The 15,127-nt window shown below is 38.2% G+C and overlaps 2 protein-coding genes across 3 annotated transcripts; both read right to left on the bottom strand.

Annotated features, from left to right (window-relative positions):
* Positions 1-781: 781 nt before the first annotated feature.
* On the bottom strand, positions 782-9,390 carry LOC117372228 (probable polypeptide N-acetylgalactosaminyltransferase 8). Its single transcript, XM_033967994.2, has 11 exons — positions 9,201-9,390; positions 8,801-9,044; positions 8,563-8,729; positions 8,297-8,480; positions 7,777-7,974; positions 7,588-7,702; positions 4,126-4,311; positions 2,481-2,618; positions 2,308-2,403; positions 2,058-2,225; positions 782-1,284 (listed from the first exon to the last, which is right to left on the bottom strand). The coding sequence occupies exons 1-11, from the start codon at positions 9,379-9,381 to the stop codon at positions 1,150-1,152; spliced, it is 1,812 nt and encodes a 603-aa protein (XP_033823885.1). The 5' UTR covers positions 9,382-9,390; the 3' UTR covers positions 782-1,149.
* A 309-nt stretch (positions 9,391-9,699) lies between these two features.
* Positions 9,700-14,399, bottom strand: ndufa9a (NADH:ubiquinone oxidoreductase subunit A9a). Of its 2 annotated transcripts, none has more exons than XM_033968326.2 (11): positions 14,309-14,399; positions 13,715-13,891; positions 13,451-13,548; positions 13,289-13,380; positions 13,066-13,207; positions 12,894-12,996; positions 10,746-10,816; positions 10,496-10,572; positions 10,317-10,412; positions 10,070-10,136; positions 9,700-9,989 (listed from the first exon to the last, which is right to left on the bottom strand). In XM_033968326.2, the coding sequence occupies exons 1-11, from the start codon at positions 14,361-14,363 to the stop codon at positions 9,819-9,821; spliced, it is 1,149 nt and encodes a 382-aa protein (XP_033824217.1). In that variant the 5' UTR covers positions 14,364-14,399; the 3' UTR covers positions 9,700-9,818. The 2 variants fall into 2 exon arrangements, with proteins under 2 accessions (XP_033824217.1, XP_033824218.1); XM_033968327.2 differs by having other exon boundaries at positions 13,715-13,888.
* Positions 14,400-15,127: the final 728 nt, after the last annotated feature.

Below are 15,127 nucleotides of genomic sequence, written 5' to 3'. Positions count from 1 at the left end.
TGGTGAGATGACGCCACCGTTTACAGAGAGAACTGGGTTTGACACAATAACAGTTTGAAATGCAGTGTACTGCTGAAGTGAATATAGATGATACATAATACTGAATACTTAAACCAAACTATAAAGCAGAATTATCCCCAAAAAGTATTATAGATGTACAAATCTGTAAAATAAAAATAAATAAATGTATGTGTGTATGCATGTATACATACATACATATATATATATATATATATATATATATATATATATATATATATATATATATATATATATATATATATATATATATATATATATATATATATATATATATATATATATATATATATATATATATATGTATGTATGTATATATATATATATATATATATATATATATATATATATATATACATATATATATATACGGGCACCTCAGATATTCTTGGTCGACTACACTTTCTATCCACACTGTCCCTGTCTCCATAAATGGCTTGTGCTATGCATGAATTGATGGGTGTGATGGTGGATCTCTTCCATACTACTGTTATGTAGTTTCGTTGAGTTGCCATAAACCATAAACTACACATTGTGCCTTCTCTTGAGGAGTATCCATTTCTTAGGGGTTCGTTCAAAAGGATGTCTCTTTAATCAACAGGATTCTTGAAATACAAAAAATGCAATGTGATTAAAAAACCTTTATAACCACTGAGTACAAAAGAACAAATATAATATATCTTAACATTTTTTTTAATTTATTAACAAAGGCAATTGATATAGACTTTATGGACACCCTGTAGTATTTCTTGTGGCAGGCCTAGTGAGAATGCTTGTGTATCATTTTATTTCTGAGCAATAAAAACAGCAGTAATTGAATAAATGCAGATCAGGTATAATGCTGGGGAAAATTTCAAACATTGTGATAGAAACAAGAAACATGACAGATCCCCCAACAGAAAAGTTACATAGTGCACCTTTAAGTATTTTATTTTGAAAACAATTTAAAAAAGCCTGAAAAACACCACAATGCATTTTATTGTTATATGAAAGCACACATCAGGATGCTGTAGTGTTACAAATACTCCTAATGAATGCTGATCAACTTGTTTTGTGTTAAGATTTTAACATTGAGTTTTCTTCACGGGTAACAGATGTGACTTTGTGCAGCTAAAGGCCTGAGATGATATGTTCAAAACTCCAGCTCTGTCCACTACACTGCTGAATGATGAGCTGATAGAAGAGACTCTCCCCCTGAGCTATTTCCAAACACCTTTTTGTGCTTCTGTTTATTATCGGTCCACCCTGTAAAAGAAAGATTGCTGTTATTGTTAAAATAAAATATTGTTAAAATAAACTCTTTACCAATCTAGTAAAAGTCGCCTTGACTGTGCCAAGTCTAGGCCTGGCATGATAATTACTACAGTATACTGACTTATCTTTCTGTATGGTATAAAAGTTGGAACAGTATTTTTTTTTTGGCAGTAGCCTGTCTCCAAAATATTTTATTGCTACATGCTACTGGTGAAGCAATTATTTCAGGTCTATTTTAAATCAACTGACACTTCACGTTGTTCATGCACGCCCTTGTACCAGTACATCATGTGTTACTTGGTTGCATTCCAGAAAAAGAAACAACATTAATGTGATCATAATCTCAACAAATATAGACATGAATCACACAGTCACACAGCATAGAACAGGGTTGGCTCTATGGTTTTGAAACATTTATCTACACGGTGTCACAAAATAGCCCCGTCTACATCATGTAACAGTTTGATGCTTTGAATGTGTAACAATTATGACCCAAAACTGATAAAAGGTGTTACTTTAAACTAAAAACTAGGGGCTCTTTATAATGTCACATCTTGGTTTATCATAACTTTTGCAGTTTGTTGCTGCAGGTTGTGGTCTGTATTTTTACACCTACACACAAGTCTGTTCCCTTAAAATTTGGACAAGCTTAAAGAAATCCCATTTTTTCACGGAAAAAACAGTTGAAATAGCGCATCAAGACGACTATAACAAATATAATCGACATGAGGGACAATGTAGATTTTTAGAGTCAGGGTTCTCACTTGTTTGAAATCCCAGAGCATGTGCAGTTTCTTGGACCTTGCCAGTTTGCAGTCTTGCAGTGATGGTGTGCTGCCACTTCCTGGATCAATCAGACACCGGTTGTTGTTGTAGGTGTGTGATTTTATCCCTCCAATTATAACTTCTCCTTCTGTGTTATAGCAGCAATGCTAACAGAAAAAAAAAAAAAAAAAAAGAACAAAACCAAGGAGATCCTTTAACTGTCATGTTAAATAATATTGCTGGCCTTACCTGTGGCTGTTCATAGTTGCATTCATACAACAAAGGAATGGTTCCTGGAACAGGTCCCTGATCCAGACAGTACCTCTCAAAAAGACTGTTTTTGAGCTGAGAAGTCAGTTATTTTAAAATGAAATGCCCATTAGATATTTTTGTACATTTTTAAAGAACATATTTCCACTTACAGTCCCATATCCCAAAATGTTATCCCACATCTCCAGGGTAGGGTACACATTTTCCAGGTACCACTTGAAAGGCTTACACTTCAGCTTCTTTTTGAGCTGCTTTCTCTCACTTATGTCACCAATGTCAATCCCATGATCCTGTGTACAAGTGTCGTATTAGATTCTACAAATATACGTATTAATCCATATTTTGCTCTGAATTAAAGCGTGAGTTTATTGACAATTTATTGTCCTGCACAATGCATACTATATACAACACAAATTCAATTCATTTAAATTGGGTCAATATCCTGGGATTATATGTCAGGATTCATGCAATAATAATCTTGACCTGGTGGATTTTGATTGTAATTCTCATTCATAGGGTAGGAAAATATTGCAAATTATCCAGTTTGCAGTTTTATGAATGACATTCAGTGTAATCTGTGTAATTCTGTGTAATCCCTCCGTCGTCCAGGTATGATCCACAATGAAAGAAAAATTCAAGTCAGCGTGCACATCTCAGGGCTTCTTCACCTATCCTTTCCAGAGTGTCCGTTGCTCCATTTACCTGTGTGGAACTCATTAAACCCTTCTGACTTCTGTTTCTGTCTCTTGGTCCTTTTTGATGCTTACACCAGACACGAACATTCTTACAATGTGATGGTACAGAGTGATCTGGAGTACCTTTGGGTATATCGAGGTGGAGTTGATGACTATGTCCGTGACAACAAGGGTACCCACACAATGAGGTAAGCAGAAAACCTTTATAAGGAAATTTCTACATAGCTTAGTTTTTTTTTTTTTTTATTAGGGTTGTCGCTGTCACATGAATCTGTAATTCTCTATCTCAAATTTAGAAAATAGTTTAATTTGGGTGGCCTACCTAGTCCAGTGTGTTCTTACACATGTAAAGTAGCATGAAGTATATTTACTAACACATAGGGACAGATCAATGAGCCGGTATTACAAATCTTGGTTGGCCCGGTTAGATTGTCAATGTACTAGGTTCTGTTGGACAGCCAGGGTTGGACCCTGAGGGTGGCTTGTTAAATCCTTAATCAAATTACCTCTTGGAACAGAAACTGACAAGAGTCTCTTGAACGTAGTCACTGCTAAGAAACATAGACAATTATTATAAGTATCATAATCTTCTATTAAAGGACACATAGTTTTAGGGAACACTGGCTTTTCTTTAAGAATGTTATATTGTTGTCCCCACATCAAATTCATATCTAAGGTTGTATTTTGCTTCATTCCTTTCTCCAATGCAAAGTGATCTTCTCTGAGCACTAGAAATTCCTCTGTTTGTATTTTGCACAGATTGTTGCCTTGCAGTTAAAAATATAAACTTCTCCTGTGCAGTTTTTAACGTCATAAACCATCACAGGACTCATTCTGCAGTAAAATTGTGTTCACAACAAACACTTGACATTTAGCATAGCATTCACGGGGTACAGAGACTTTCTTTATTTGCTTTTCCATTGTTCATTGCTGCTGCTAACATAAGAGGGAATGAAAACGCATGAAATATAATTGCAAATGTCTTTTGGGCTCTGATATCACTCTCCACTTTTTGTGTACGCCAGCATTCAGGAATTTGTTTATGTATTTGTGCACAAACTTTTAAAGAACGTATGCGTTTGTACCGTAATAATGTATTTACCTGTAAAGGGAGGTTCCAGGAAATGAGTACATTCTTTTTGTATTGATCAAACCATGTTTCTGCCACCCTCAAGGCATTTCTCTTCATGTGGATGGTGAGGTCTAAGGCATACGGTTTATGAGTGCGTTCAATGTGAGCGATTCTGGAACAAGGTACCACCTCTACACTGCCGCCACACAGCCATACCTGGGAACAAAAAATAAATAAATAATTATGTGCAGACATGAAAAAATAGGTAAACAATGCTTTTTTTTATGTCACGGTATTGTAAACTAACTTCAGTATTCTGGAACATGTGGGTCAAATGACAAGTTTAGGGATTAATTGATTAGTTTAAAGATTTTAACAATTCACAATTCATAAATGTCTTTATATTCAGCTTTTGCCACATATTTGTTTTGTTTTTATTTTAATGCTCATAAAACACCTCAATCTTAAAACGTATTACAGGCAGAAACTTCAAATGACTTTTATCTCATTTGAAAAACTTGGTGTGACTTGCTGTTTTTAGAGATATGGAAATGTCATCCTTTAATGTAAAAAAAACCCAAAAAACAAAAAAACCCAAATTTGTCAAGATCCCAGTCTGTCCTGCCTTTTTTGTGCTGGTTTCCCCTTCCCTTCTGTGTCAGATCCTGGAGCTGGGTGGAGATTTGGGCTCCATGCAAACCTGCAACTAATCACTAATCAAGCTGCACCTGAGGAGGACAAAGGGAGCCAGGACCTGACACTCAGGCCATGGCTGTGTCTCAATTCGCCAAATGCACCCTTCAAGGGTCCTTACGAAGTACTCTTCAAAAGTGCAGTTTGAAGGTTCCGGTGGAGAATGTGCCCTCCTCAGTGTAGCTGCCATCTTGCTGAAGTGGGACAGGCCTACACCACGGACCGCACTTCCACCACTGTCTTTGAGCGTACGATACGTACATTACGTACGTTATTTTTAATGATTTATTATTTAATAGAAAAAAAGTCAAGATGTCGTCGTCACAGCCGTTTCTTTCTGTTTAGATTGAATATCAATAGGCAAATATAACGTTCGAGGTGTTTTTTTTTCTCAATTGTAGCTACTTCATAACTTAAACAAAATATACCTTGTGAAAACGTAATAACAGAGACAGAGGTAATAATATCATTTTGACATTCATAGTCTATAAACCAGAGAACACTGATTAGTTGTACATATAGTGGGATATTGCAGTTTAATGGTTCGGTATTTTGGCCAGTGGCTACACCACTTTAATAACAGTAGAGGGCACTGTTTCCCTTCTATGCCGTGCCAGTTCTTTTCATCTGATTATTATAAGGTATTTTCTAGCAGTGCAGCGCTACATCAAGCTAGTGTCTTGATTTACTAACACGAAAGTAAATGACACGTGCCCATGAGGGGCGCAGACCTATGGAATGTACCGGAACACATGAAGATTTTGTGCACGTCTCAGGACTCTGTTCTGTCCTTTCCTGAGAGTCCGTTGCTTCATTGTTCACTTTACCTGTGTGCAACTCATTAAACTCTTCTGACTTTACGTTTCAGTCTCTTGGTCTTTGACGCTTACAATAGAAAAGAAGATTCTTACATTATTCTTATTGCAGTAATAATTTTTAATGATAATAATGTCTTCTTATTGTCTAGCAATAACTGCACATTCCTTTATTCCATGTAACTCCTTTTTAATCATCAAACACACTGTACAGATCTTTATTCAGATTTAACAGCTTCATGTCACACTGTTGTAGATGAGGTAAACCAGTACGAACATTTGAACGTATATTGCGCAACGGACTCCATTTTCTTCTCTTTTTTGCGTAGGCGCGGTGCATGACGGGATATAGAAGTGCGTGAAGTGTGCACGGATGCAGGCTTCAGTTACGTCCGATCTCCATGGAAACGGTGCAAAGGGAAGGGCAGGTTTGTCGGCCGCATTCAGTAGGGTGGGGTGAAATGGGACAGCCCTTGTCGCGCCGGAAATCACGTCACTGCCCTTCGAACCGCCCTTCCAATGGTGATTCTAAGGCCAGGTGGGCGAATTGGGACACAGCCCAAGTCTCAATTCGCCAAAATGGCCTTAGAATCACCATTAGAAGTGTGCATCGAAGGGCAGACATGTAATTTCCGGCGCGACAAAGGCTGTCCCATTTCAATGCACCCGACGAACGAGCAAGACAAAATGTGTCCTGCGTTTCCTGCGTTTCCACAGAGATCGGATGTAACCGAAGTGTGCATCCATGCAGACTTGGCGCACTGTTATATCCCATCATGCACCGCGACTACGCAAAAAGAGAAGAAAATGGAGTCCACTGCGCAATACACGTTCAAATGTTCGTACTGGTTTACCTCATCTAGAACAGTGCGACATGAAACTGTTAAATCTGAATAAAAATCCATACAGGCCGTGTGTTTGATGATTAAAAAGGAGGGGAGTTACATGGAATAAAGGAATGTGAAGTTATTGCTACACAATAAGAGACATTATTATCATTAAAAATTATTACTGCAATAAGAATAATGTAAGAATGTTCGTTTCTATTGTAAGCGTCAAAGACCAAGAGACTGAAACATAAAGTCAGAAGGGTTTAATGAGTTCCACACAGGTAATGGGAACAATAAAGCAACGGACTCTCAGGAAAGGATAGAAGAGAGTCCTGAGACGTGCACAAAAACGTATGTAATGTACGTATCGCACGCTCAAAGACAGCGGTGGAAGTGCGGTCCGTGGTGTAAACCTGTCCCATTTCAGCAAGATGACGGATACACTGAGGAAGCTTCAAACTATACTTTGAGGAGTACTTAGAAGGGTACCTTCAAAAGGTGCATTTGGCGAATTGAGACATGGCGTCAGCGCCAGATCATCCGTGTATCCACACTGGTACAGCTCTGCTTTGCTCAGTGTAATGTTTTTGCATTTGTTACTCGTTTCTAAGTTGGATGTTTTTACTCCTCGTCAGATCCCGCTCCCTGGACCCGCTTAGCTCCTCTGTCTCTGACTCAGCTCTACACGACCGGTACAAACCTCACACCCTCCAACCCAGCTCAACTCTAATGGTACTGCTGACCTCGTCTCTGCCACAATCTACTCCTGGACTACTGCCAACAACCTTTGCACATTTAAAAACTGCAAATAAACTTTTTTTTCTTCTTTTTGTGATTTATTGTGCCTATTTGAAATATTAAACATGATTTTATTTCTAATGTATTGATAGAATTTGACGTGCACAAGTTGTGACAAGCTGAATAGTCTTAAAAATGGCACTACAGCATGCAAAAATCTAAAATAATGACAAGGAGGACAAGGAGGACTATGGTACGTCACAAAGGGTTTCACATTAAAAACAAGTACAGCATCACTACTTTTTTAAGGTTTGGGTTAGTGTTACAATAACAATATTGTCTAATAAAATCTACAAACCCAAGTATGATGTATATACCATATGGCAAATTTTTGACACATTTAAATAGCTACTCACATGAACCCCAAGTTCCACATTCTCTCCACCATAGACATCCATCCCTCCATCAAGTGCTCCAATCTCCCCAAGGAAAACTCTGTCAGCTGCAAAAATTCCCATGAGAGAGGGACTCCTATCATTTTGAGAAAGACCAAACAAAATCAAACATAAACTTTGTGAGAGCATAAACATAAATGTACTACATACTTCCCAGGCTGTGAATCATCCCCGACGTTATACCACTCTGGGCTAAACGACTCATAAATGCACCACAATGCCCAGTCAAATCCGTGGGCAAAAGAGTAATACTTTTCCACATGCAAGTCGTCAAAATGGACTTTATCAAACACAGGGGACACCACCACTGTCCTGTCCGCTTTAATTCTGGCCAGCAAAGGCTCTGCCCTATACAAAACAGAGCTATTAAGGATTTGTCAATTCAGATGTTAAGATAAAACATAGTTTAACCCAATGTGTCCAAACCAGGGTACACAAACGCTTATCAGATGGTACTCGAAATGGTTTCAGATTTTTTTAAAAGGTGAAATTGAAAAACAGTATTCTTTGTATTAAATATACATCCTTAAGAATGTTTTGGAGAATTCTAGACATCAATATTATTAAAACAAGAAAATATAATGGTAAAAGTTCAATATATGGTGTACAATTAAAGATATTTACTTCTGTACTTGGTTGTACAAGGTTGAGAACCATTGGTTTAACCTACCATCCTTCAGTGGCTTCAATGTGCGCATCCAGTACAGCCACTGCATCAGCAGTTGCTCGTTTCCAGCCTGAGATTCTTGCCTGGGACAGTCCCATTTGCTTTTGATGGCGCACCGTCTTAATGAGGCCAGGCCTTTCTGTGTGTATTTCATCAATATACTCTTGTAGCATATTCCTAAGGTCATCTAAAAAAAACAAAAAACTACAGGTTAGTGATTGAGGAACCAGATATTAACCATCACCTGAACTGTGCTTATTTTGGCATACAGTGGGTGCTATAGTCATCCACTAAAATGATTTCTTTCAGTAGGTGCCTAGGTGTGCGGTCAATGATGCTCCGGATTGCTCTTTTGATTATAGAAAGAGCCTCATTCAGGTAGATGAGAATCACAGCAAGAGAAGGCAAGTCTTTGGGATAATCTTTGGTGAGGCATCTGCAGTAAAGAATAAGTCATTTGTGACATAGTTTAAAAACAGTCAAATAATATGGGAGTATCAATTGCACCTGCTGTGTCTTGTATCCGGCAGGTCTCTGTTCAGTGGTAGCCTGTTGCTCAGAAAGGCATTGTAGCCGTAGATTTCATATAGCCCTTGTGCCTCTCTCTGCTCCTTCTCTGACAGACCATCTCCCCATTTTGTGAAAAGCAAAGAATTTGGATACAATTTCTCTGTTTTTATCTGCGGTTTGGCCTCAGTTTGAGGTACCTCAGCTTCCTTGTGGGTGATTTCTCGATCCTCAATTAATTTTGCTTAATGAGAAGACATGGAAAAATAGTATTACATCACACAGTGCTTGCAAATATTACCATACCTGCCCTTTACGTTGTCTAGTATTACTATATCTTTACAATACTATGCAATAGAAATTCAGTAGTTTGCATTTCAAAATAATTGATCATCCATACTTAGTTTCTGGAGTGTATTTTGAATCTTGTCCAACTGACTCTTCAGGCCATCTTTGTGATCTATATCCTTCCGATGAACAGCAGGAGAACGGATTAAGGATGCATAAAAGTAAAACAAATATGTAAAAATAAAGAGTATTCCAACAAGTCCCGCTTTCTTCAAGTGTGCCCGCATTTTCATTCCTCCTCTGTAAATAGTAACATGTTTCTGCCCCTGAACTGTCACTCCCTGTTGTTTTACAGCATATAGTAAATAACTGCTTATCTCAAAGAAACACTGACAGTATCAACCAAAGAGAAGTTGTTCAATTGCTCTCTTGAGTTAAAATACAAATTTCTCAGGACAGCCTCGTTTTAGCTCTAATTTTTCACCTTGATTTGTAAGCGTGGGTTGAACTTTGACATGTTTAGATGATCATCACCTTTGTCTTATAAAATATGTAAAAAACTATTATAGTAACCACAACTGATACCATAGAAACAGACTGAGTCAACAATATTGGTGATAAAACTTTATTTATGTACACAATACATTTAAAGACAAAGCATTAATAGGGGCGATAATCCTCCTGCAGCTCAGTTAATGTTGAGAAATGTATAATCAACCATGATCTTTTATTAAAAGTTGACCGTCTTGGCTGGCTTCGTCTCATCCAGTTCAGCTTCAAGATATCGGAAGCGGCGATGGCGGCGCAGGATCTCTATTGCCTTTTGTTCTACTGAGGAGGGAGTAATTCCCAGATCCTCCAAACCTGGAAGACCTGGGTACTTCATGTCGGTTAGATGAAACTGAAACAGAAGCACAATTAAATATTGTTCTTTAACATCTAAAAGCACACACTTTGTAGTCACACACAGTATTTCCTTACTCTGTCAACTTTGTCTGGGGATGTCCAGGGTTCAAATGGGTTCATGGAGAAAACTTTAGCTGCAAGACTAAAATAAAAAAAAAAAAAAAAAAACACAAAAAAACAACAACAAACCCATTACTAGTGGAGAAAACGTGACACAATTAAAACACTAAATGGATTGTTAAAAACTCTAACGTGTCTTTCAGCATTTCGAAGAGTTACCCTTAACAAGTCAGCAATTTATGGCAACCAAATATCAGCTTACTGATAAAGTGGAGCAGGAAGTGGATAAGGTACAAAGGGTCGGTGTGCCACAGCATAGATATATTCCACTAAATCATGGAGCAGGTAGCGGTTGGGACTGAAAAAAAAAAAAACAAAGTAAATTGAGCATTAATAAAAACTACTTTATTACATTAATTGTAACACTGTAACAAGTTTTACCCAACAAGTGCGTAGGTCTTGCCATTCGCGTCAGGGTCCCTGACAGCGTTTATAATAGCCTTTGCCACGTCCACCACCTGCAAACAAAAATGCATCCTTGTCTTAAAAGAAGTGATTTGGCATAGACACAGGCAAGCTAAAAAGGCACTATGGTAAAACTGGCCAAACATTGTATCTGATGGTTTTAGAACCTTTAAGTGACTGGTCAGACATAAGAAACCCTAAACTGCCATGTTGTGAACAAACTCACATGAACAGGCTGCTTCACCGTCTTCTTTCCCAGGGCCATCAAGGGAACAGCATTGCCAAACCAGCGCATATCTGAAATATGTTATGAAACAAAGCTGATAGTATTACGTGTAACAATGATACTGAAAAACCATTTCTGACAAGCATGACATATAATAAAAGAGGTAATGTTGCTGGATGATCATTTGTGGCTTTATTGGCAAGTCCCTTTCGCCACCTTATGGTTACCATTTCACATCTTCCACATTTGTTAAACGCATTTTATACACTCCACCTCCATTTCCAATGAGGAATTTAGGTATTGCCTTCCTCTGCTGTCAGCAACAGCAATGAAAAATGGGAATATAAATGAATGAATTAGGCAATGTAAATGCTACATAGAGCCATGTGTCATAGAAGCCCAGTGATTATTTATGGACTAGGCCGAAGTTTGGATTTTTAACTACTCAAAAAAAGACAACGTTCGATTAATGGATTAAAGATGGCGTATTATGTTAAACAAATTTTTTTTTAGCCTTCTGCCGTTATAATGTTTGTTCATCAAAACCATACCTTAGTTTTAGATGTCATCCATGCATGTTTGAATATTTTAGTGATCTCTTTATGGCCAACTATAAGATTCTGTGCAAAAAAGCCTACATCATCCATGCTCCCACAAGTTTTCCATAAATATACAAAAACACGATACAAAACTGTACACAACAACTTCACAAACCTGATGCGAACTGCAGTAGTTTTATAACACTGGTAACAAAAATATGTTCTGTGTTAATATCCCATAGAAGTAAATCTTTAATGAAACAATGGTTGCTGTATTCAATTTTGATGAAGGAAAAAAATCTTAATCCTGTTAGATCTGAGTGCTGCCTTTGACACTGTCGCTCATGGGATCCTCTTACAGAGACAGGAGGACCTATCCAGAACTGTGTTGAAATTGGAAAATGTCTCTCAGAGAAAATGGCCCTGACCTGTGGGAGGCCCCAGGGGTCAATCCTGGGACCCCTTTTGTTCAATCTCTACATGCTGCTGTTCGGCCAGTTAATACGCAGCAATAATGGGTCCTACCACAACTATGCAGATGACACTCAGATCTATGTCTCACCAGCAGCAGGTGAATATGGATCAGTGGATTCACTCTGTCACTGCATCCAACAGATCAGTGTGTGGATGCAAAAACAACTTTCTCCAGCTAAACTCAGACACAACATTGGCCCACAGAAACAAAGAGGAAGTGTCATCAGTCACCTCAGCCTAGAAATCTAGGGGTAATAATGGACTCAGACTTGAACTTTAACAGCCATATTAAATCAATAACATCCGCAGCTTTTCACCATCTAATGAACATTGAAATAATCTAAAGTATAATGTCTAAACCAGACTTGGAGAGACTTATCCATGCACTAGTCCTCCAGTAGGTTAGACTACTGTAATGGCCTGCTCACTGGTCTCTCCAAACGAGCCTTAACACAGCTGCAGTACATCCAGAACGCTGCTGCTCGGGTCCTGACTAGAACCAGGAAGTACGAGCACACAAGTCCTGTGCTCAGGTCTCTGCACTGGCTTCCTGTATCTCAAAGAATAGACTTTAAAGCAGCTCTGCCCAAAGTACATCTCCGACATGTTAGTGCCATATGAACCATCTCACACTCTGAGGACTTCAGGGACCGGCCTTCTTCTTTAAATACGCCTATTATCTCAATCTTTTTCACACTTCACATTGAAGTTTCCTGCACTCTGCATAATAAGTAAGCTCTGAGCAAAAACTTTTTTTTATTGTAAAATGAATTAAGTTTGCGTGCGTCTACCACTCATGCAGCTGTGTGCCACTGTGTTACCATGGATACTCAAGACCAGAGCATCATCTCGGAGGAAGACAGGAGACACCAAAGGTGACCTCAATTTGACAGTTTAGCCATTTTTTTCCCACATCAACAATTTTTAATAAGAAAATTGATGTGATTTTTCTATTGCCACTTACCTTGAAACTTCAAAGTTTGATATTTTTATTCAATGGCCCTATTTGCAACAATAAACAGGCATATGAAAATGTATTGAAACAAACCTACTGACCATAGAAGAAAATACAACTAATGGGAACCTTCGTAAACAACTTAAACAAACAATATTGTTGTAACTCGTTTCATCTTACTTGCGTAATAATTGAAGAATCTGTCCTCCCTCCCAAACATCTCAGCAGGCTTCATGATGATGGCTTCGGGAAACTCGTCTCTCACGGCGGTCTCTCCAACAGCCTATGTAATTTCAATATTGGATTAAGCAGAAATATTACCAGTGTGTCGTATTAAGACTAAGCATGTTACCTTGTTTCGCAGGTACTTCGATGGACTGCGTATATCAGCATTGAGGTGAGACATGTGCACAAACTTGGTAATGCCAGCCTCTCTAGCAGCTCGAGCTATATGCTGCGGAATGGTAACAAAAACATCCTGGAAGCTATAGTTCCTGTAGATCACAATAATTGCATATTTTTACATGATAAAATAAAAAAAACAATAAACAATACAACAAATTATAATAAATTACCTCGTCTCCCATTCTTCACCAACCAAATTGATGACAACATTTGAATGCTCTAAAGCACGTTTGATGGAGTCTTTGTTTCGGGCATCCCACTCCTTTGACAAGTTAAATAAAAACATGACATTTATGACAGTAGTGACAAACCAGAGAGATCAGTCTACATACCATGAATATAATTTGGCCAAGGTCCCCCATGGGCCTCAAGTACATGATGTCATACTGATCACAGCGGTGAGGGATGACAATCTGAGAACCAATTCGACCTGTAGATTAGAAAACATTTAGTACAAATAGAAAAACAAAAGTTTGAGAATGTATCTGCAGCATGTGAACGTGTCATCCAGAGTGTGGTGTTGTTTAAGTTTAGAAAATACAAAAGGCCCCGAAATACTATATCTGGTCATTTTAAATACTACCTTTTGAGCTTACCGAGTCTGTTGACAACATAACGGCCCAGGAAACCAGTAGCACCAAAGACGGTTGCTGCTATCCCACTGGAGGAAGAGCGTCCCCCTTTGCCTTTAGGTATGACTGCATGATGCAGTTCCCTCCGCTGTCCCGAGCTGACACAGGCAAGAGTCCAAACAGCAGGGCTGCTGCTGCCTGCTTTAAGTGCGCAACAGAAATACATGCAATACTCGTAAATCAAAAGCAGCAGTATTTATAAGGTTGTGTACAAATGCAATGCCTATTCTGACTACTATGAGAGGCAAAATGGTTGCTTACATTACATCTAAAGCCATCTAAGCTATTTGCCGTTCAAATTAATGTTATAATAGCTAATAGATAAACAAATGGTAACAAAATTGCATAGGTGGTTATTGCTATAACATATATTTTGCTTGGCAGCTAATGTAAGCACAGACAGGTTGTTAGCAGAGCTAGTTAGCAAGGTCACGTCAACATAGCGACTTTTGCTAATGCATTAAGCGTCTAAACATGTCTTTAAGTATCTACAATACTACTTAACATTTCCATATTATTTTTTAAAGGCGATAATGATATCTATTTAGAGGTACTCACATGAAATCTTTGAAAGGACACCAGCAGGACGGCTAATGAGCGACACAGCCGCCATCTTTCCTGCTACGGGGTGAGGATTGGGACAAAACGTGTTTTGCGATGACTCTAAATATGTGGAGGGCATGGATGTATATTTCCATAGTTGAGAGTCTGGTATGTTGGTGTCCTTCTTGAATGATTTTGATATACTTGAATAAGACAGAGTTTTGAAACTGCCCCTTATTCTTTGACATGCTGTTATTTTCTCTCTTTTGACATGGTTTGAAAATATGCAGTAAGAAAGCTTTTAGGAACAGTAAAAATCATTAAACTGTCCAGTTATGAGTCCTAATGCATTAATTAAAAGTAGGTTATTGGTTTTACATGTAGCACCTATGTGAGCATAGAGTGACCACATTTTCAACATTAAAAGCTGAGACAGTTGGTTGCGATGGTTGGTATAAGCAAAACTGTGAAAAGAGCGTGTAACATTGTTCATTCTCATCTCACTTATGGCTCAGTGATAACCTGAAGGACTTATAGCACATTTTTGCGTTTTAGTCATTTTCAAGCACGGCTGTTCTTGGCTCAACAAATAACAATATATCAGATTGGTCAGAAATATCGACACCTGGGACATTTCTTGTATACAATTGGGACAAATCATTAGTTTTGGTTAAATCTACTAGGGCAGGGGAGACAGGGCTAAAAACTGGGACTGTCCCGGGTTAATATGGACGTCTGGGCATTTTATATGAGCCTGCAATTTTCTAATCGAACAGAAGGTGGCGGAATGTAATTGCTACTACTCCATAATAAAATCTAGCTCACGTTTACAAC

Source organism: Periophthalmus magnuspinnatus, chromosome 6 (genome assembly GCF_009829125.3).
Source record: "Periophthalmus magnuspinnatus isolate fPerMag1 chromosome 6, fPerMag1.2.pri, whole genome shotgun sequence".
Lineage (NCBI taxonomy): Eukaryota > Metazoa > Chordata > Actinopteri > Gobiiformes > Gobiidae > Periophthalmus > Periophthalmus magnuspinnatus.
Note: the sequence above shows the minus strand (reverse complement) of the source record. Positions and strands in the feature narration are given on the sequence as shown.

Coding starts and splice junctions, on each gene's coding strand:
- LOC117372228 (XM_033967994.2), bottom strand. CDS start 9,381: ATGAAAATGCGGGCACACTTGAAGAAAGCGGGACTTGTTGGAATACTC. Junction 7,975..8,296: donor ATTGAAGCCACTGAAGGATG/GTAGGTTAAACC, acceptor TGTTTTGTATAG/GGCAGAGCCTTTGCTGGCCA. Junction 1,285..2,057: donor TGCTCTGGGATTTCAAACAA/GTGAGAACCCTG, acceptor TTTCTTTTACAG/GGTGGACCGATAATAAACAG.
- ndufa9a (XM_033968326.2), bottom strand. CDS start 14,363: ATGGCGGCTGTGTCGCTCATTAGCCGTCCTGCTGGTGTCCTTTCAAAG. Junction 13,549..13,714: donor TTATGTTGTCAACAGACTCG/GTAAGCTCAAAA, acceptor TCTAATCTACAG/GTCGAATTGGTTCTCAGATT. Junction 10,573..10,745: donor CGGTGAAGCAGCCTGTTCAT/GTGAGTTTGTTC, acceptor TTTTGTTTGCAG/GTGGTGGACGTGGCAAAGGC.